General features: G+C 44.1%; 1 protein-coding gene across 2 annotated transcripts in view; it reads right to left on the reverse strand.

Annotated features, from left to right (window-relative positions):
* Positions 1 to 6,228: 6,228 nt before the first annotated feature.
* Positions 6,229 to 23,489, reverse strand: part of HEATR6 (HEAT repeat containing 6) — a 249,963-nt gene continuing 232,702 nt past the window's right edge. For both annotated transcript variants that reach the window (XM_069226594.1, XM_069226593.1), the window contains exons 18-20: positions 9,006 to 9,102; positions 8,047 to 8,251; positions 6,229 to 6,847 (exon numbers count right to left, since the gene is read on the reverse strand). In XM_069226594.1, the coding sequence (XP_069082695.1) occupies positions 6,306 to 6,847; positions 8,047 to 8,251; positions 9,006 to 9,102 (844 nt within the window). In that variant the 3' untranslated portion in view covers positions 6,229 to 6,305. The remainder of the gene's footprint in view (positions 6,848 to 8,046; positions 8,252 to 9,005; positions 9,103 to 23,489) is intronic.

Genomic DNA, 23,489 nt, shown 5'->3' on the forward strand with positions numbered 1-23,489 from the left:
TTGACTTTCGGTGTGCCGAACTCTCTGTGCAGAGTCTGTTCGGAGCCGGTATCTCGATGCCGAGTCTGTTCGGAGCCGGTATCTCGACCGGAGTCGTATGTCTTCAGCTGCTGGGAGGCCTTTTTCGGTTCCGATGTTTGGTCACCGTGTTTTCAGGCAGAGCCATGACCTGTTGGCGGTGGCGCACCTGGGCCTTCATGATCTTCGAGTGAGTTTTTGCCTGGGCTGGTTTACTCACGGTTTGCTGATTCTTCGGCTGCTCACTTTCGGACTCGTCCTAGTCCGAATCTCGAATGGAGAATGTCTCCTCTTCTTCGACGTCGGTGTGTCCGGCCGGTGTCGACGCCATCTGGAGTCTTCGAGCTCTACGATCCCGCAGTGTCTTCTTGGATCGAAATGCCCGACAGGCCTCACAAGTATTCTCTTTGTGTTCGGGGGACAAACATAGATTACAGACCAAGTGTTGGTCTGTATAAGGATGCTTCGCGTGGCAGTTGGGGCAGAAGCGGAAGGGGGTCCGGTCCATGAGCGTTGAAGATGGACGCGGTCGGGCTGACCAGGCCCCGCCGAGGCATGGAAACCCCGAAGCGCTGCCGGAACTTTCCTTTCTTCGGTGTCGATGTGCTAGCACTAACCCGGTACCGGGCGCAAACAATACCGTCAAATTTTCCGATGTATAACTATCTTTTCCGAACCGAAACACAGAGCGTAGAGGAACATGTCCGAACCCGATGGCGGAAATAAAACAATCTAAGATGGAGTCAACGCCCATGCGCAATGGACCCGAAAGGGAGGAGTCCCTCGGTCTCGTGACTCGAAAAGACTTCTTCGAAGAAAAACAACTTGTAACACTCCGAGCCCAAAACTAGATGGCAGGATATCTGCAGCTACACATGCCATCGAACATAGATATATATATATATATATATATATCTATGTGTACATATATATTTATGTGTGTGTTGAGGGCAAAACGCGCTCAATGCACACATTTAAGGAACTACTCAACTCAGGAGGCCCCATCTACTGGAACAGTTGCACCTCCTAACAACCCACAGGACTCCTACTTGTGCATATGCCATGCATAAACAGTACAAGATCAGGAGAACGGGCATTTTCATACATTGGTTCTTAAGCATGGAACGACCTCTTGGTGCACATTAGACTCTCCTGCTCTTTTCTAGAATTCTTAAAGAAGCTGAAGACCTAGTTTTTCATTTAAAAAACACACCATAAACAGTGCTAAACAGACACCTGCTCAGCTCCAGGATACCCTTGCGGGTGAGTGTGCGCTTTACAAATACATATAGCATAACATACTGTGGGTGTGGAAACTGAAAGGCGAAGCTTCTGCAGTTTTCAGTTTTCAAAAGTGGTGAATTTGTGGGAACCTCCAACTCGGAAGCAGAAGAGTGAAAAGTGTGGGTGGTGCTCTCGCTTGTGGAATTCTTGTAGCATCCTGCTGAGTAGGTCCATAAATTTGTTGTCTATGTCTCGGAGGCACTCCGCTAGGAGGTGGTTCTGGCGGTGAATCGGCCCAATGTCAAATCCTGTGCGCCAGTGCTGATAACTGGTGCAAGTGTGTGCTGCCCTGTTTCTGCAGGTAATACATGGTGGTTATGCGGTCTGTCTTTACTAGCACTACGTTGCCCTCAATGTTCTGAAACAAGGCTTTGAGAGCCAGTTCCCGGAAGTTGTAGTTCGTTGATGTGGAACCTCTGTTGCAGGGTGATCATAGAAGCTGAACTGTAATTCCGTGGAGATGTGCCCCCAGCCGAGAGATGCGTTCACGGAAATGGTCACCTGTGGAATAAGGTCCATAAAAGGGCCTGTCCTGCAATAGGCTGTTGCTGTTACACCACTGGAGAGAGCAATAAGGCCTGGTCCTTGCCAACACTAGATCCACTGTATATGCCCCTCTGCTTGAGCACACTGTTGGCAAGAGGATTCCAAAAGAAAAACAGGCAACCCAGTAACCCTGTGACCAGGGTAAAACAATAAAGGGAAAGCGGCTCCTGAGGGGCGAAGTTTTAGCCTCAACCTCCATGGCAATGTGTAAAAAAAACATCAATAGACTGGTTTCTTCTAAGAACAAAACATTTATTTAATGCATTTCATATATTCAATTATTGAAAACAGATGGTGCTCCCAATAGTGTTGCGATGCAGTGCAAGTGAAAAAGTGAGTATAAATGGTCTAACCTTCCTTCCCTCACAAGTTCCTCTTCCCAAACTCCTCTGGGAGATGTTGGGTGAGCTCTCCTAGAGCATCTTGCCCCACTGAGCTCTATCAAATGTTGGGAGAGGGCTACAGAACTGGCAATTTCCCCAGTATGTGGCTGCCCCTAGTGCTACCCTCTTACCTGTTGCGCCAATGTGCTTGCTCACTTTATCAGGTTTCGAGGGGTCACCTATGGCTTGCAGAGAGGCCCTCACAGAGCAGTGTAATCCATTAGAGAGTCTGGGGGTACATGACTGATAAATAAAGGGGTGGATGGAGAGGGCTTAAACTTATTTTCCATTTGCAGTTTAACTACCTTGCCATGGACCGACTCAGCTAAAATGTAGGGGCTGTTTTAAGCATCCCCTTTAGCATAGGAAGAAATTGTACGGAATGCTCTGATTTAGAAAGCGTTTAAAAAAGGAACTCCTTCTCTTCAGATAGGACATGCATAGCTATCTTTTAGTAGGCAGCAGCACTTTGAATTGCCCCACTGTATGTGGTGGTATCATCGGAAGGGAGGCCCTGATAGGCACATGCTCCAAATCTGGATCTCCCGTAGAGAGGCGGAAGCAAAAGGAGGAGGGTCTGGTAGAAATGTCCTTAAACCTTTTTACGTCTCTGATAGAGGTTCTTCTTCTCTGTCAAGGTGCCTGCATTCTCTGGCAGGAGGACTTTGCCCATGATTATCCCTTTCTGAGGAGGAATGAGCAGCCTCTTCTGTTTTTCATCAAAGTGTTCCTGTAGTTTCTCAAGAATTGGCCTCTAACAGTTGGTTAAGGTAGAAGTTCTCCACCAGCGTTTTATTTTATTTTTTTGGCACCAAAGTATGTGTAGACATAGACAATGGCTTCAGCCTTGAAGGGTGAAGAGGTTTGTTGGTGCCAAAAGGCCTCTTTGAATCCGATGGACAATGGGGGTCACCGATCTTTGGAGGTTCTCATTTCAGCTGTGATGCCATCCCTGTGTGCCAACCAGAGCCTGAAGGCAGTGAAGGGCCTGAGATTGGGCATTTTTTATGCACAAGGGTAGAAGCTCAACTCTAATGAGAGCGTGTTTTGGCTCAAAGAGCAGCCCCTTATGAGATATTGGCTGCTTGGACTTAGACCATACTCACTAACCTGGGTGTGACCTTTGCTGCAGGGCCCGAACTAGCTGAAGTGGTTGGAGCCTCATGCTCTTCCTCCTAATCAGCATCAGATGCACCAGAGTCAGTGACTTCTGGGCTGGCTTGGTGGACAGGAACACCTGAAAACTCAAGGTCTTCTTCCTCCAAAGCACCAAGGGGATCTGCTGCCCCAAAGATGTCCCTTGGTTTCTATAGGTACTTGTCTCTGCATCCTCATTTTGACCCAGCATCTGTCTCTGTGATACTGAAGTATCTTTTTACGTTGAAAGGCGAGACAATAAGCACACTTTGCCTCATCAGCTTTTGGGACGAGGCAAATGTGGCATTTGCTGTGGAGATCATCCCAGCGATATTTACCATACCAATTAGGACATTTCCTAAAAGGGGGCTGGAGTAGAACTATCAGAATCAATACTTTGACAATCTTTTTCAGAGGAGGGAACAGAGGGAAAACTACAAGCACCAGAAGCAAGAATTCAGCACGTGTTGAATCCGGCCCCGTTGGTACACATCTGAACCCAGAGGCAGAGAGAAACAATCTAACAATGGTGTTGGTGCCCATGAGCACTTCCAACTAAGGGAGTTGTCACATATTACCTTGTGACGTGAAATGACTTCTCCAAACAAAAAAACTTGCAATGCCCAAGCCCAACACTAGATGGCAGGAGTATGCACAGCATGTGTATGTATAGCCAAACATGCTACAAACACATGCTTAAATATGATTAGGGGTCACCGTGACAGATTTTTATTATGGTGCAGGAGTACCAGTCACTCAAAGATGCAGTACAGTTGCAACAGGGCCATCAAACCCCTAAAGCTGCAGGTCACGTGGCCCATTGTACAACTACTTCAAGGGTGAAAAGGAAGCGATTCCTAAAGTAGAAAGGCACTTGTCATCCAAGAAATCAGTTCTTTGGATGTGGGGATACACACAGCTCGCAAGATAGGAATCTGAAGGTTCATTAGGCACAAATAAACCACAGGAAGACAATCTCACAGGGGCATAGGGCACAGGATTCTCTATACTTAAAAAGTCAGTAGTCTTTAATTTGGAAGTGGCAGTGTATGGTACTCCAGGTTAAGGACCAGATAACACAAGACAAGGCACCTAGAAAGAGTGAATCAATAGAAAAGCATATTTATGCAAGTTCTCATGGTTTGTTGAAAAGTCTCTGAGAAGTCCCAAGGTCAGTGCGCCAGATTGGCCTAAAGAACTACTGTAACATGAGCAGCACATGATAGAACTTTGTAAGCTGCTGGTGAGTATGAAACCATACCATGGTTGAGGGCTTGTGGAGAAGCCTAAACAAAGCTAGTGGCTTTGCAAAAGAAACATTTGGTAGTCTCACAAGTAAATATTCAACGTCAACCAATGTAAAACGGCTTTTGCGATCCACTGAGAATCACACATGGAGAGCGTGAAAGTTCCCCCCCACCAATATATGGGGGTCAAAAAGGAATATTTCAATTGTTTTTGACTGCCACTGGGGTTGCAAACTACTGATATGTTACCAGCCCCCACAATGGGTTGGTAACTGGTACAGAACAGGAAAGTTTTCCCTGTGGGGCAGTATTTCGTGTGGAAAACATGTTCCTTGCTTCGAGAGAAGCAGGCAGTGGTACAGGAGCCCAGTACCTGCTCTACCTCAATGTGTTTCCAAACACAAAACATTTAAAAACAACTTGCCACTTTAATGAACCTGGGCTTCTGTTAAAAATGTTTCCTGTTTTGGACTACAAATGCACAAATGGATGTCTGCAGACCCTTGCAGGTCTCCTTCAATGTAATCACAGAGGTGGAAATTGCAACCTGCCCAATTGATATGCATTAGGCACGTAGTTGTGAGACCCCTATAAATGGATAACATGTGATGTGACCTATCAGCACATAGTTTGGATTACTAATTGCATTGCCATTTGCCCTTATCTATATTTTGTAAAAACTCCTCTCGATATTAAAGGACTACAAAAAGGATGACTTCAAAATGTACCAACAACTTACATGAAAATAGAGGTTTCAAAATATTTGAATATACAGACTAGCACATGTGGGAAAGCCTTTATTGCAGCTTCTCCATTGTTTACAAATGCATTAGACTAAGTGTTCCAATTGATAACATATTGTATGTTTAGTGGAATATAATCACTCTAAGGCACATTTCAGACCCCATTAAAATGTATGGAACATTATATAAATAAAATGTATGTTTGTTTCTCTAAAAAAGGAACGCTGAACTAAAGTTTTTTTTTTCTTTTTTCGTATGGGAGGACAGTTCATTTAAATTGACATATAAACATGAGGCCGTTACATATGACATTAAATGAAAAAATAAATATACAAAATAAATTAATTTTGAATATATAATCCTGTGGCATACTCTAGAACCATAAATGGATTGATCATCTTATTGACTCTTAAAGATTTTGAATACTTGTGGCTTAAAGCACAGTCTACAATGGGATTGTTAGATGTACCAAGGTTGGCTTTTAGACAACCAGGTTACTTTAGGAGACAATGTTTCTACCTCCTGTACTAACACAACCCTTAACAAGTAAACATAGTCTATAGTCCGCTATGCCATGGAGACTAGCCCAAATTTATGATTTCATCTTGTTTTCTTTGATATTTTAGTATAAGCCATTCCGATTGGTCAAAAGACATGCAAGGGGGAACCTGGTTAGCCTTACCACTTATTGCAAGTACTTTCCTGTCATTTTGCAGTTTTAACAATTTTGTATATAAAATGAAGTGTATGCAAGAAATGTAATTTGTTACGCACAAAATGTTAAAAAATTAAATGGCCATGAAATATAGTTTTCTTGTGGTGGTATCAGATCAGATGGTAAAACGGGGGCTGCAAAGAGCTATAAAGGGCTGCCTTTTAAAGTATACTTTATTTTGTTTAAAATGTGTGAAAATATGTTTCAACAATGCAAATTGATGGACACAGCTTTAAGAGACAGTCGATTCAATACAGCTGCTCAGAATTGCCTCAAGATAGACTAACTCTGCCACCAGCGTTTTCCCTTTTCCTTCCGAGAGATCCTGGATGCTGCGCACATGCTCAATGGCTTTTGACAGCATCTTGTCTCGGTCTTGTGGCTCTTTGGGGGTCTCGTCTCCCTCTCCACCTGATCTGATGTACTGTAATAGGTAGGTCTGGATGGTTTCCCCCTTTTCAATGATCGTCTTCCGGATGCATGGCAGGTCGCTACTATTGGCCAGGCTCAGTAGGTGGATCAAAGCCTGACAAATCTGCGCCCTCAGGCTTGCGCAGTACTTGAACTCCAGAAAGTCTTGTGTCTCCTCACTTTTCTGCAGGGCCAGGACCAGGGAATCCCAGATCTCACAGTACTGCACAGCGCTCCCGTACTGTTCTCTTTTAAAGGGAATCGCAAGGGCCATGGCTGATTTGATCCGCACTTTGAAATTTTTGCATGATTTCACAACTGAAGTGAGGGCGTTGTAAGCTTGTGGTGTCCAGGGAGCAGTGCCTAAAACAAAATGTGGTGGTAGTGCATTAAAATACGGTATTCATGTCACTAGATACCGATTTTTACAACTCTACATATATCTCATTATTACGTCTTTATATGATAAAATATTTTAACCAAAAAGACTAAATCATGCAGGACCCACAAAAAACAACAAGCTAGTGTTTGTTTGTCTGGCATGTGCTTAACTTGTAGCCACATCTCATCTTTTCACTTTCTGCGGCAGCCCCCTCCCTATCCCCCATTCAAGGCAGTAGCCGCCACTGCAGAGATCACTTGTATGTATAGTTTTAGTCCATAGATAACCTTGAAATGTAGCACAAATCAGCCCTCTTGGATTTACTCTGGACATCTGTTTGAGACCAACTGCAGAGTGTGGATCTAAGAAGAGCTGTTTCAAGGACTGTTTGTTAACTTTAATATATGATGCCAGGGACAACCCGCTGCAGGGAAAACTAACATCAGAGGAGTCTTTCCACAATAGATGGAAAAAAAATCAGCCTTGTTAGAAACAAGGAGCCTGCTACCTATGCAGTACATGGCTCAATAAAAAAGGGCCAATGTTTCCCTTCCCTCCCACACACACAGTATTCCCTTTTAGTGACTAGATCAAATGAAACAAAGTGTCTCTTAAAGTTTCAGCAGAGAAAGCACCAAACAGACTGTTTCCAGGAATGGTTGCAAGCCGGTGAAGAAACAACACTTCTAGGGGCAAACTGGAACTGCGTGAAAGCCATTACTTTATGGTCCTGTCTCAGATAGCTGGATCCCTTGGGTTCACCCTACCTAATTTCCCAGTATAGTTCAAGAACTTCCTGCAGGTGGGGTGCGTTGATACCCCTACTCTGTACCCAGTGTAGAAACAGAAGTACTCATTATTTTCTTGAGAGTATGCAAACGTTCAGGGTATATGGTCATTGGCCAAGACTGCCTATGAAGAGTACACTCTGCCACTGTCTCAAAGCAGTACTATACACAGGAATTTACCTGTACACATCATTCCTAAATGCTACTTCCATTATTCTTGGACATTGGGATTGTTTTCATTACTTTTATATGCAGCTCATAGGAAATATGTGACGAATGCGGACATGGGTATTCCAGCACTAACATAACATCTCTGCTTTCAGTAAAGTATCATTATCCACCTTTTCCCTCAGGGTCTACAGTTTCCATAAGAGAAAAATAAGCTTGCTCACCCAACGGTAATGCAGAGTTTTTAAAGACATTTCCCAGGGCGTAGCAGGCATTCCACCGTACTTTCATGGTAGCCTCCCCCTGCACAGTCACGATGAGCGCCTGGATACACTCCTCAATGCTCTTGCTGAATCTTGGATTTGCTATATGATATGGTTGGAGAAAATGAAGCAGATTCCCAAGTGCCCGAACAGCGTTACTCTTGACCTGGGAAGGCAAACAGGTGCCAGAGGTAAGTTACTATTGGCCACCACGTCTTACTTTCACTTCTTACTGTTGAAGAACGGACGTGGGAAGCTAAGATTGCAGAATGTAATGATGCATACTGCACACCCAGGATTACGAGAGAAGACAAATACATAGGACAGAATAATAGAATAAAATGTCAGTGCATCAAGCAGATTGAGAAATCAGAAACCAAACAGTGGAACTTGATCAACCATCATTCGTAACCAATAGTGCATTTCATACTTTACGAGAGCGGATATTAAAGATATTTTTTTCCACATAATTTCCTTACTGTTCTTGATAATTTATTTTACTCATAATCTGAAAAAGTGCAGAATTAATTTAGAGAACCCAGTGGGTTATGCGCTTTCAAGGTTTACATCAAACACTTGACCATCATATATTTAGATCAAACTTCACCAACTGGAGGACATCAGCCACACAATTCCAAATACATTTTTGTTTTTGAAATGAGGAAGTGAGGTGTTGTACTCTTCACCTAATATTTTTACTTCTTAGCACAACAACAAAGATCCAGCTTGATAACATTTAACTGAATAACCGAAATATGTGAGAATTTTAGTAGCAAGTATTTTCTAAAAACTGAAACCTACCAGCTTTTCTTTAACTACAATTAAAACTCAGCTGTGAAAAGTGAAAGAACACAATGAAATTACAGCAGAGTTGTATAACAATAATCTCTGACAAAAATAAACCCAAACTTGTTCTCTACCTTGTCTTTATCCCTAGAAGCCTCTGTTGCTGATCGCAACATCTTCAATAGAAGCACGTCTGAAAATTCTTCCTGGAAGATTTGGCCCATAGCATCCCTGTCACACAAAAACCCAACATGCACCCAATGTTAATAAATTATTACACTGTTGAAAAGGAGCAAAAAAAGACAGCACCCTAAAGGCTTCAGCTTCAAACCATTCCAAGAAGTTAGTTTTCAGTGAGGAAAGTTACATAAAAAAATCACTATTGCAAAGGTTAGCAGAAATGTACAAATCTGACACAAGTGTTAGCCTGATAAAACATTATCGACCTCCCCAATATTCAAATTTAGCAGGCTCTTCATTTGACACATTTTCAAATAACCCACAAAAATCCCCAAATACTTGCTTAAGTGCATTGTCTTCTCTTTACTACATCCGAGAAGTAGCACTTTGTTGCCATCCAAATGGTGGATCAGGTACAAACAAAAATGCACTAATGTGCAGCACACTAATAAAAAATTAGGTAAAGAGAGTACATTACAAACATGAGAGCATTACATATGCCCAAAATATGAAACAATAGGAACAAGAAAGTGTGTCAGTACACAACACTATGCTGAATAGTCCCCACCCACGCTCAATTATGCACAGTGGGGATATGCATTACATAATCATGGCTACATTCATAGTTTACATCACAGTATACTGTTGAGTGTGAGCCAAAGAATCTCATGGTTGGGCAATCAGTTGAAAATGTTGTTCTGCTTATTATTGTGTTATCTTTAATTTGCCACATTATCACCTTTTATCAGTTAATTCATCCTTATTTATGAATTGCATCGGTATTCATTTCACACTAACAATATGTGCATCTATGAACCAAAGAGAAAGTACTAACCAATAAACATAGTTCTCCATCATAGATATTCATCGTGTTCAGAAGCTTTGAATAACAGGGTTGAGAAGTTCAGAAAACACACTTTTAATACAGCACATTGTAACTGCCGCAAAGTAACACTTCATAACAGGCCCTTTTATAGTATAGTTATACGGTTACATAGGCAGAGATTTCATCAGTGTAATTTGGCTCTGCCCTTTCAAGGATGAAAATCCATAATTCCCTTCCTAGTTCTAGTTGAAGGTAAAGAAAGATTCAGATACTAAAATCATCAGATGATAGGTGGTCCAGTTGGAAACTTGATGAAGAACTTTGATTACAGGATAAGTGATCTTTACTGTTATGTCATGGCATGTTCCTAATTCAAAATTTTGAACAGCAATACTCTCAACAAGAAATGGTAAGGCATAGTAACAGTTAAAAATAAAGGAAATCTTTGGTTCATTTGACAGGGTTTTTAAGTGCTGTTCGCACCATTTGTGTTTTCTCAGCTTCACAGTCTATTCTAAAATATCAATATACAGTAGGGATAAATACATATACAATTTGTATCCAAGTGAAAATATTAATTAATCCCTGGACGAAGTTTAATCATTTTAATCATAACACTTATTGTAAATTAATGTTAGTCACTCTTTGTCTCAAACGTCACAGTCTAAGCAATAATATTAGTTAAAAGAATTCACCAAGTTGCAATATGGTAAATGTTACCCATGGGAATGCGGCATCTGAAAGCCGCAGGACCTAACTTTCCACCAGCGTGGTCCCCAAGGTTAAAACAGGAATAATGGTGAGAAAGGTTAGATAAATTCAGAGAAAGTATAATCACAGAAATAGAAGACATACAAATGATTTGATCTGAGAAGTGACTGCCGCCTACAGCAACAAATGAGATAGATCCAGATACATCCTTGATAGTTGTTACAACAATCCAGAAGAATAAGTCGTAATTTCAATTCAATTTAACTGCCCTAAGCGACAGTTCAATAGATAGGTGTTTATTAGTTGTTAGGCAGTGTGTGGAGAATCCAGTCAAGGAACAGTATACATTTATATTTATAGATGGCAATGGTGTTCTACATTTATTCTTTATCCTAGGATTTTCAACCACTCCAAAACAAAGTTTAAAGTGCACCTACAAGACATGATATACTGTACTTTTTTCCTAAACCCACTAGACTCTTAACTTCTTCACCCCTGTCTCTAACTCTTCTTTATTATCTCTTTCCTGCTCTTTGGAGCTTTTTAAATAATTTTTTTACCTGTTGTCTGGTTTCAATGAATGAACGCATAACTTTGCTAATAAGGTTAAGCCTACTTCTTCACATTCTCCCTTGGTTCAGTCACCTTGATGAAAGCTGCATATTTGCTTCCCTATCTGACCTGTTTTTTTTATTATTAGCTTTCGCATGGAAAGAGCCCTTTAACTCCTCCTTTTATTCTGCCATTGTTCTGACCTGCCTGATTGTTTCTCTAAAATCCATTGAAACTGTTTCTGTTCTAGGTATCTCTGGTATGGTTCTTGCCAGTCTTTTCTCTTATCTACCTGAACACACTTTCTTGTAAGGGTATTATATTATCATTATTTCCCATTCACAATGGGGCTCCCTACCGATCTGTACTTTATTTTATATACAACCCCTTTGTTTCTATTATTTCTTCTTCTGGTTGTGAATCACACTTTTTAGGAGAGGATTCCCAAAGGTTTGTTTCTTTCTTTTCTTTCACTCTTCAGACTAAACTTGTTGCATGTTTTCTGAAGTTTTGATGTCATCTAATTTTTCAAACTCAATACCAAACCACCTGGGGTTTTGCTTTGTCATGCTCTTCCACCAATTCAATTAGTTCTGATGCTTTTCTCCCTTTTCCTCCACTGCCTGTAACCTCAGCCTTATTTTGCAGCCTTAACTTAATTTCTTTTACAAGCTCCAGTCAGTGGCAAAGTTATGCCACTTTCAACTATAAAATCTTCTTTATTTTTATTCAGCAAAATGTTTGGTTCAAATCCTTGTTCTTTCTCATTGCTCCTTGATCTACGTTGTCCTTTTCCTAAGTACTTTATCTCTCCTCTTTCGAGTATTCAAATTTGTGTGTACGTTTTCTAAACTCTCTTCCTAACCAGGCACATTATTTCTCCTTTTCTTGGTCAGCTTCACAGGAATAATTCATTCTGGAATTGAGATTTGTTTTGTCTAGTTTAAAAAAAATATATTTATAGGATAATGCTTGCCTCAGACTTCTTCACTTTAGTTCTTTGGCTCGTCCTAATTTACATTCTTTAGTTTCTCTGCACCACCAAACTGATCCCTTCTATGTGCTTTATTTCTTTTAATCTTCCTCCTCCTCCAATATGGCATCCCAAATGTATTCTTTGGCCCAGCTTGCTCGTAAACGCTGAAATTCATTACCTCTTCAAATTAGAAGAGTATTATCTTTATTGCTTTTTCAGAAATTAATAAACAATTATTTCTTGACCTCATCTGCTCATGTATGACTTTGTGATTGTTGGATGGCTTGGTAGTAGTAGATTTTTATTTTCTTCATTATCTGTAATGCGTGTTCTGAAATATTCATAACTTTGGATAAAAGTGTTACAATAAATATATAAATAAATAAATATGGTTGTGCCTTCCCCAAAAATCTTTGCAGCAGAAGAAGCAGTCTGATCGCCGGCATGATGATGTGGCACAGATCCTTCCCACCATTCAGATAATTCAAGATGGCACTGACCACTTTAAATCTCTGCAGATGAAACCTGTGGACCCTCTGTGACTGCGTCTGGAGATTAAACAACAGTATCATTTCTGAGTGAAAGCAAAGCATCCAATGGTAGAGCCCCTGAAGTCAGCTGTTTGGTTTAGCTGGCAACCTCGATGAGGTGGCAGAGAGAAAGGTGATGGTCCCTGCGCAGCGGTTTCACCTCAAAATCACAGAATGATGATGCAGCTCTGCAACAGTGGATTACAGGAAGGTCTGATTGGATCTTCACCCTGGTACTGGCTTGGGGGTTTCTAGCTAGCCATGTATGCCAGTGCCAAAGTGGTTGTCTTGGTCTGACTTCTGGCTATTCTCTCTGCATGCTAGGGCACAAACACAAATTCAGAATATAAAGAAGTCATTGGTTGCACATCAAGTGTGGAAGCTGCCTTGCAATTCAGTACCTTGAACAAAAGGCAGAGTACCTTTAGTAATTAAAGGCATGTGACAATTTTGCAACTAGAAATAGAGGTGATGAAGCTGGAAAAAGTGGCCAGGGTCTTAAAAATCCACCACTAGGGTTTCCTGGCACTTTGTGATGAAGGAGACTATACCCAAAGTTTTGGAGTCAGAACTTGGGGACAATTCTTTTTATGTTGTTAGAGTGGTTAGGGTCTCGAGACTCCTGATGAAAAGCTTAGCTGGGAGAACCAAAGAAGGTGCACTCTTGGCAGAACTGTTGAATGCTGTACTGAGGGCAGCAATGCAGGGAAAGTACATTTCTTTGAAAGAAATTAGAATCTCCCTTTTTCTGGGTTTTGAATATGCGGACCAGGATTTCCTGCAGACTCTCTAAGTTGCAAGATTAAGACGCGTTCTTAGCCTGTCTCCTCTTGCATGATCTACACTAGCAAAGTTAAAAGATTAGCAGGAACATACCGTGTTGCAACTCCCACAAAACTACTACCAACTGTCAAAGGGAGAGCAATTGAGGGTACTCTGTTTTCTGAAGTAAATGAGGGCTATGGCGCTGTCTGTGTGTATCATCACAGGTCTTGTTCACTGGTAGGCAAGTCTTTAATGCTAAGAAGAATGTTTTTAGCTTTATGAGAAGGGATGCTTCAGGCCTGTCATCTTCTAATGCACCTCCCACCCATACAAAGAATGAACAGTGGTGACAACTAACTGCAGACTGGCAGACTGAAGAAGCATCCCACAAAAATGTTGGGAGAATATCTTCACTAATCCAAAGGCAGCACCAGGGGCATTAAAACCAGGATGAGTTCGGACTAGTGGTTTTGAGGCTTATCCCAGTGATCCATTCGATGCAAGGAATGCAGGAAGAGTAAGGAAGGGGGAACCATACATATACATGATAGCTACAGCATAGGCCATCTCCAAACCCACTAGGATTGTTGGACAAGAGGTGACCCACTGCCTAGTCTTTGCTGTCCCAGGAGGGAGATAACACATTCCTCAAGCAGGAGTTCTGATTCACTGCTATCAATTGAACCATTTTGGGAGGGACCAAAACGGATTTGAGGTATTTCATTAAGAATCACAGTTTGTAAAGGGGCACTACTACTAGAGGCAAACAGTAACATGACATTCTCCTTGGGCACTTCTCAAGAGACAGACCTCCATGTGTACGTAATACTCTCATCTTGTGATAGTGCAGGAAGTTGACATCAAGGACAGAATCATTGTCAAGGCTCAGGAGGCTCTACTGGTGTGAGATGTATTTCCTGTCATAACTGGAGACACTTCTTTTCTTTCTTCACGACAGGTGAATAAAGGAGGCATTGTGAAAGTAATCTGGGCATTTTGGTCTGTACTGCTGCCAACACCAGCTGAACATGTGCATGGGAAGGAACTAGATTAGATCACAATGGTCTATGATGCAGAATAGCTCCCCTTCCCTTTTTGCTTTCAAAGGAGTAATGGATGTAGTATACATTACCTTTTTCTGGCCTGGGGCGATTTCACTTGTTTCTAATGAAAAAGCCTTTTACCTGGAGACTTTTGATGTTGACTGGGGCAGAGGTGTGGTGAATGACATCAGTTATGGCAGCTGTACAGTATAACCATTATACACCATGGAAGGAGACATGCATTTTGGTAACAAAACCGAGATCATCATCTTCGGTCCCAACAAAACCAAATGGATCGACTCCTGGTGACCCACCGCCCTAGGCCCCGCACCCACCCCCACAAACCTCGCACGCAACCTCTGCATCATCCTAGACCCCTCCCTCCCTCTCCATGACACAGCAAATCAATGCCCTAACCTCCTCCTGCTTCCACACACTCCGCACTCTAAAAAAAAAAAAAATCCTTCAAATGGATTCCCCCAGAGACCAGAAAGACAGTCACCCATGCACTCATCAGCAGCAGACTACACTACGGCAACGCCCTCTACGCCGCACCACACTCAAACTCAAACACAAACTCAAACGCAAACGCAAACTCAAACTCAAGAGAATCCAGAACACAGCCGCACGCCTCGTCCTTGGCCTCCCCCTCCACGAACATATCTCACCACACCTCAAATCCCTTCACCGGCTTCCCAAAGACAAGAGAATCACATTCAAGATCCTCATCCACGCTCACTAACCCTCCACAACACCGGCCCAACCTACCTCAACGAAAGAGTGAACTTCCACACTCCCACACGCAACCTCCGATCAGCCGACCTCGCCCTAGCCACAGTCCCGCGCATCCAAAGCACCACCACAGGAGGCAGGTCCCTCCCATACCTCGTCCCTAAAACCTGGAACTCCCTCCCCACCAACCTTCGCAAAACCAAAGACCTCCTGCTCTTCAGAAAGAGCCTCAAGACATGGCTGTTCGAACAGTGACTCTCCCCCTTCCACCCCCAGCGCCTTGAGACCCTCACGGGTGAGTAGCTTGCTCTATAATTTTTTTTTACTGATTGATTGATTGCTTTAGCAAACCCAAGGGGCTCGTTTTAGAAGACAGTGTGTCGAGCAGCCTTAGGCCTATCAGAGAGGAGTGTTAGACATTTGCAAATAAACACATTGACAATAAATTGGACACATGACTCAATAAGGAGACCACACCAATTTACAAAAATAGCAAGTATCTTTATACATATTTAGGCATCCGAATCAATACGATCAGTTTTCAAAAATAGACAACGCGTTTTTCAGAAGTGGCAATGTTATCCTATGGAGAGAAAAACATGTACTGCATTCAGGTATAGTACAGTGACTTACAGGACCGATCACCTGGACTTAATGTAAGCATTGGGCAAGGGTCAGGACCACACCAACAGGTCAAACTGGGCAGGCACTGGGGTGGGCTGAGGCTGCAGGTGGCGTCGGTGAGTCCACAGTGGGTAAGTCCAAGTTGGGCTTTGTCTCTGGAAGGCTGGGGGACCACGTTGGCACCCTTGGCCCACTTCAGCACGGCTAGGCGGCACGGTGCAGTGGTGCTTTCCAGTGTCTGGTCTTCCCAGCCTGGAGTCCTCTTAATTCTCTTGGGGTGACTGCAAGATGGAGGGAAGCAGCTCCACTTCTCCACTGGACTTCCTAGGTATTTCTTAAAGACAAGCAATCCTCCCAGGCTTTTGGAGACACAGCTGCTTGCAGGACTAGTTGACTTTGGCACAAATCGGCAGGAACAGCAGACAGGCCAGCAGGGTTGGTGACAAGTTAGGTGCTGCTTACTCAGGCTTTGCTTTTGCGGCTCTTGAATGTCCTTCTTTGTAGGTCAGAAAGACTCTGATTTCCTATTGTCAGGGGCTACCCTAAATACTGAATTTAGGGATGTTTTGGGGACTGGTGGGTAGTAGCCAATAGGCTACCTATCCCTGGGGTCACTACACCCCCTATATGACCACTTTCTGAGGGGAGTGGGCATAACTCTGTCCCAGAGTAACTAAATCTATCAACTCCAAGATGCGAGATTTCTAAATGGTGTGTCCACAACAGGCAGTGCACCTTAGGGGTGGGACTGACCTGAGGGGTGGACACACCTCTCTGAATACTAAATTTCCTGCCTGTCCTGGTGCCAAATGGGCCATGAGGCGATGGGGGCTAGGGGGTCATCATCTCTCCTTTGAGTGACGCCAGATCTGCATATCAAGGACGGTGGGCTTCTCTGAAGCCCCCTGCCTTGGAATGCAGATTTTCAGGTCATCCTGTTGGGTGGGTTGTATAAGCACCTCTGCCAGAGCAGGCTTTGTTTCTGATTGCCCAAAAGCAAAGGCTTTCACTCTTGGGGGTGAGAATCTGGTCTTGTGGTGGCAGGCTGGCTAAAACTAGTCAGTCCACACAATAGTAGTTGGTAGGTTTTCAGAGGGTACCTCTAAGGTGCCCTCTGGGTGCATGTATTAATAGAATAATCTCTGGGATCAGTGAGGGTTTATTAATACTAGATGTTTGATACCAAGCATCCCTACTTTCAGTAAAGCCATCAGGTCACTAGGGACTTCGTAGTGACCAGTGTCCAGTACATGTACATAAAAATGGCTTCCCTATTCACTCACTATGTCTAAGAATCGACAAAGACATAGCATTGTGAATATCTGCCTTGCAGATATGTCCTCACGTGTAAGATAATGCACACTGCTTTAGGGCTGTAAGGCATGCTGTAAGGGTGACCTACATATCCTGTACGCTGTGTTACAGGACATGGCACACAGCTTGTGTGCCAGGTCAGGTTTTCACTTTTAGCTGCGCCAAGAAATGCAGCCTGCAATGTCAGTCTGAATGTACTAGGTGAGCCGTCCCCGAGTGTGGGACAACACATGCTGCAGCCCTTGGGGACCCTCTTTGCTACCAATGCTCTAGGTACCAGGGGGACTTTCAGGGAGGCCAAATGTATTGCCAATTGGGCAACAATTGCACAGTTTTAGGAAAAGAGATCTGGCACTGGAGACCTGTTTAGCAGGAACCCAGTGCACTTTCAGTCAAAACAGCATCATGTACCAGGGAAAAAGTGGGGTTGACCATGTAAAAAAGTGGCACTTTCCTACACTCTGATGAAAAGGAGTTTCTTCAAAGGAGTCAGGTGTGACTTCACACTTTGATCGAGAACCCCAAAGATGACAGGAGATTTGCCATCATCTAGAGGCAGTCTACGACTGACTGAGGCAAGTCACCTTCATAAGAAAGTCAAGGTATGGGAAGACTGGTATTCCCACCTCAGAAGATGTGCAGCAACCACAGTCATTTTAGTGACCACCCGGTGGGCACTGGTTAGGCCGAAGGGGAGCAGCAATAACTCAAAATGCTTGTGTTTTACTCAAAACTGCAGATAAAGGGTGTGGGACTGCAGGTCAGTGGATATGGAAATAAGCATCCAGCTAATCCAGCGCCACCTGGATCTAGAGCGAAGAGAACTTGGATCAGGGCGAGCATCTTGAAGAAAAAGTTCTTAGGGCGAAGGTCAAAAATAAGCAAAGTTCTCCGTCCTTCTTCAGTGTCAAGAAATAATGAGTGTGGCATCTGGTCCCTACTTTTGATGCTAGTTACCTGTTGATGGCTCTCTTTTCTAAAGATAGTCTGGACTTTCCTCTGAAGAATGGCCAAGTGGTCCTCCAAAAGTCATTGTGATGTAGGTGGCATATGAAGAGGGGTAAGTAGGAAAGGTAGGGCGTATTCATCCTGGACAAACTGAAGCACTCATCTGACCAATGTGATGTTTTGCACCCATGGAGATAATACCTTTTCCTGCCTTCGACCAGGCTGCAATGTGCCGCCAACAGCATACTAAAGGGGTTTTGAAGTTATGGCAGGGGTGTAGGAGACTAGTTTTGCATGAGGGCCTGGACATTGTTGGATGGCTCCGTGCCTCAAAGGGATTAGGAGGTCTGCTGTGGTGGAGGCGTGCCTTAGTGTTGCCTCTGCTGAATGCCCCACACAAAGCCCCGAAACTGGTAGAAGGGATGCTCTGAGGAGTTATTTTCTGTCTCTATAAGACTAAATGACCCCCAAAACCTATGTTTTAACACGAAAATGAAGTATATAGATCTCATGGTTCCTGAAATATTACATTGACACTGCAACACATCTGCCTTTTTAAAAAATGTCATCGAGAAAAATTTGGCCCAGAACAGCAGTGTTTACCCGAGCTAAATTACTTCTCTAACGATTCAAAAACACAAATCAAAAATGAAATCTCTGGACAACAATTTTTTACGGAGCTGTCTCAGGGACAAGATTATTAGCCCTTGATGTATCAGGCACGATTAGAATTGAAAGGTGTTCAATGTCTTTGGTCCTCAAAAAAGGGCAAAGTCTGCAAATCTTCCCAGTCTGACAAGGAGTATCCAAACTGGAGGCAAGACTAAAATCTAGAAAGTAAAATGCTGTGGGAGTCTTGGATTGGCAAGGGATGTGGTGTACACAAAGGCTCATTTGGACTACCACATCTATTAGCTAGTAGTTTCACGTTCCATTTCCTAGTAGAAAAACTTGTAAGCAGGAGCTGAATATATTGTTATACAAATCTGTCCATTTCCAGCATTACAAGAAACAGGTAAAACTACACCACTGGACAGAGCACAATATGGGTGGATGCATATTTCACCAGTTGCAACAGTTACGTCCTGGGCAGCACCGTTATGTCCAGATAGGGGCCCTCGGGGGAAGAGCTAGCACTCACCCCGGGGGCCTCGCACCCCCCTCCCCTGGGCAGGGATGGAAGGGGAAATTGCTTCCCCTTCCACCCCGCCCCCACCCCATCCCCTCTGTGGCGTCTGATGACATCAGCACGCTGACCTCATCAGAGGCCTACCCCTCCGTGCTGGAAATCGGAGGAGAAATGCAAAAGCATTTCTCCTCCGATGACGTGGAGGGGGCGAAAGAGGCATGAAAGGAGAGGAAAGGCCTTTCCTGTCCTTTCATGTCTCTCTCAGCATTTCTGCTGCCCGATCGCAGCAGAAATGCCACTCGACATAAGGGAAAATGTTTTTTTGTTTTGTTATTGAATAAGGGGTGTGGCCCCGTGGGCAAGGTCCACACCCCAGCGGGGCAATTTATTTTTAGGCCGTTTCGGCCTCCCTGGGGCAGATCGGCCTATTATAATTAGGCCAATCTGCCCCCAGGGGTGCAGAAACCACTAGACACCAGGAAATTAAAAATATATATATATTTATACATAAGGGGAGCGGCCCCATGGGCAAGGGCCGCTTCCCAGGGGGGCAATTTATTTTTAGGCCATTCATGCCCCCTGGGTGGCTGAAACCACTAGACACCAGTAATCTTTTTTTTTTTTGTTTGTGTTTATTTATTTTTTTATATGTGGGGAGCGACCCCCTTAGACAACCACTAGACACCAGGGATTTTTTTTTTGTCAGTGTCACGTGAGGGGAGCAAGTCCTTAGGCGGGGGGGGGGCAATTTTTAGATCAGCCTATTTTTACTACGCCACTAGGCACCGGGGATTTTTTTTTGTTGTGCCAATTTCACGCAAGGGGAGTGACCCCTTAGCCAAGGGCAAATTTATTTTAGGCCATTTCTGCTCCCCTTGGGGGCAGATCGGCTTATTTCTATTAGGGTTGGGGGCAGGCAGAAACCAATTAGGAACCAGGGATTGGCATGTGTGTATTGTGTTTGGGGGGTAGCCCCTTGGGCAAAGGTCGCTCTGCATGCGGACACATTACTGTTGCTCATATCTGCACTCCTTGGAGGCAGATCGGCCTATTTTTGGAAGGCCCATCTACCCCCAAGGGGGCAGAAAGCCCACCAGAGACCAGGGAAGATTTTTTTTTTTCAAAATTTCGCCACCTGAAATAAATGGGGTCAAAGGTATTCTGCCCACCAGCGGGCAGATGGGGCAATTACCTCCGATCCACCCCCAGAGGTGAATGGGGGGGCATAAAGTCTACTACATGCCAGGTAATTTAAAAAAACTAAGCAGTACGGGCATGGTTATGCCCCCAACCCAACTGAAGGGGGATACAGTCTTTCAGCTCTCCCACCGCACACTAAAACATCTTATCCCACGGCAAGCAAGAGGACATTTGATTATTTTAGGTGGACCATGAGAGCTTGGCTAACTCAAAATCGTCCCGCTTGGAATGGCGAGGGCTGCACTTTTTGGACTTTGGGGGCACTGCCATGTAGAAAAATCCACAAGACCTAGACACATCTGAAAACTAAACATCTGGGTGAGTCCAGGGTGGTGTGCTTCACATGCACACACCACCATTTTCTTACCCACAATGCCGGGCAAACCTCCAAGTTTGCTGGAAATCCCATATTTTTTCCACATTTTTGTGATGGAACCTTCCGGAATCTGCAGGAATCCACAAAATGTCTACCACCCAGCATTGTCTCACCTATACCAATAAAAATTCTGCCCCACTTGTCAGCCTAGAACTTTTTTTTAAACTGCCCTTTTGGAGCCGCTGTGGTTGCCCCTCAATTTCAACATGTTTTTGGCTCTTCTCTGTCACAGGCACTTGGCCCACCTACACAAGTGAGGTATCATTTTTACTGGGAGACTGAGGGTAACGTTAGGAGGCAGGAAATTTGTCCTGGTGCGATGATCCCACGCAGAAATGTGGGAAAAATTTGATTTGTTTTTAAGCTAAATTTGAGGTTTGCTCAGGATTCTGGGTAAGAATACACTGGGGGATCCACGCAAGTCAGAACTCCCTGGACTCCCTCGGGTGTCTAGTTTTCAGAATTGTTTGGGTTTGGTAGGTTTCCCTGTATGGCTGCTGAGCCCAGGACCAAGAACGAAGGTGCCTCTGCAAAAACAAGTACTTTTGTATTCTGATGTGTCGGGATAGTGTTTTGGGACATTTTATTTCGTGAGCACTAGGCCTACCCACACAAGAGAGGTTCCATTTTTAATCGTGAGACGTGGGGGAACGCTGGGTGGAAGGAAATTTGTGGCTCCTCTCAGATCCCAGAACTTTTTGGCACCAATATGTGAGGAAAAAGTGTTTTTTTGACCAAATTTTGAGGTTTGCAAAGGTTTCTGAGTAACAGAATGCTGGTGAGAGCCGAACAAGTCACCCCATCATGGCTTCTCCTAGGTGTCTAGTTTTAAAAAATGCACAGGTTTGGTAGGTTCCCAGGTGCCGGCTGAGCTAGAGATCAAAATCCACAGCTAGGCACTTTCCAAAAAACAGCTCTGTTTTCTTTGGGAAAATGTGATCTTTCCATGTTGCGTTTCCTGTCGCGGGCATTAGGCCTGTCCACGCAAGTGAAATACCATTTTTATCAGGAGACTTGGGGGACCACAGAATAGCAGAACAAGTGTTCTTATCCGTTGTCTTTCTCTACATTTTTTCCTTCCAAACGTAAGCGTTATTAAAAAAGACATCTATTTAAGAAATGCCTTGTAATTCACATGCTAGTATGGGGACCCCAGAATTCAGAGATTCCTGCAACCTACAACAAGAAGGACTGCTGACCTGAAAGCCCCGCAGAGACGACAACTGACTTGGCCCCCTACGGCCTGTCCCCAGACTCAAAGAAACTGCACAGCGACGCATCAGACAGGGACCAGCGACCTCTGAGGACTCAGAGGACTGCCCTGAACCCAAAGGACCAAGAAACTTCAGAGAACAGCGGCACTGTTCAAAAACTGCAACAACTTTGCAACTTTAAAGCAACTTTCAAAGAACTCTCTCTTTCCGCCAGAAGCGTGAGACTTCACACTCTGAATCCGACGCCCCCAGCTGGAGCTCCAGGGAACCAACACCGCAGAGAGGACTCCCAGGTGACTACGACGACATGGGTATCCTGAGTCGACCCCCCTGCACCACCACAGCAACGCCTGCAGAGAGCATGGACCAAGCACTGCACCCGCAGCCCCCGGGACTGAAAGGAACCACCTTCCAGAGCAGGAGGGACCAGCAGGCAGCCCTCTTCCTAGCCCCGTCCGTGGGTGGCCCGGGAAGCCACCTGTGCCCTGTCTGCATCGCCTAAGTGACCCCCCAGGTCCCTCCATTGCTTTCAATAGCAAACCCGACACCTACTTTGCCTACTGCACCCAGCCGCCCCTGTGCCTCTGAGGGTGTGTTTTGTGGGCTTGTGTGTCTCTATCTCCGCCCCCCCCCAAACTCCCCTGGTATGCTCCCCGAGGACGCAGGTACTTACCTGTAAGCAGACTAGGACCGGAGCACCCCTGTTCTCCATAGGCCCCTATGCGTTTTGTGTCCTCCTTTGACCTCTGCACCTGACCGGCCCTGTGTTGCTGGTGCAGTGACTTTGAGGTTGTCTTGAACCCCTAACGATGGGCTGCCTATGCCCAGGAGACTGACTGTGTAAGTGAGTTACTTACCTGAGAAACCTAACCAAACTTACCTCTCCCATGAACTGTTTATTTTTTCAGTGTCCACTTTTAAAATAGCTTATTGCCATTTAAACCTAAACTGTGTGTACTACTGTTTTAAATCAAAGTTCTATACTTAGCTGTGTGAAGTACCTTGCATTTTATGTACTTACCTCAAATCTTGAACCTTGTGGTTCTAAAATAAACTAAGAAAATATATTTTTCAATATAAAAACTATTGCCCTGGAGTTAAGTCTTTGAGTGTGTGTTCCTCATTTATTACCTGTGTGTGTGTACAACAAATGCTTAACACTACCCTCTGATAAGCCTACTGCTCAAACACACTACCCCAAAATAGAGCATTAGTATTATCTAATTTTGCCACTATCAACCTCTAAGAGGAACCCTTGGACACTATCTCTCACTTTGAGATAGTATATACAGAGCCAACTTCCTACAATTTCCTTCTGGCATCAAAGAGAATCTGTAATCCCTCAACCACCCCCACCCCACCCACCACAACGGCTCTGAAGAGCAGGCAGGTGACACCACACAATCATAACTAGGACTCTGCCTATCGACCATGTAATGCCACTGGAATATATGTCAGCCAGCAGCACGAGTGTAGGATCCTAGTACATTTTTTACAT

This window comes from Pleurodeles waltl, chromosome 3_2, assembly GCF_031143425.1.
Source record: "Pleurodeles waltl isolate 20211129_DDA chromosome 3_2, aPleWal1.hap1.20221129, whole genome shotgun sequence".
Lineage (NCBI taxonomy): Eukaryota > Metazoa > Chordata > Amphibia > Caudata > Salamandridae > Pleurodeles > Pleurodeles waltl.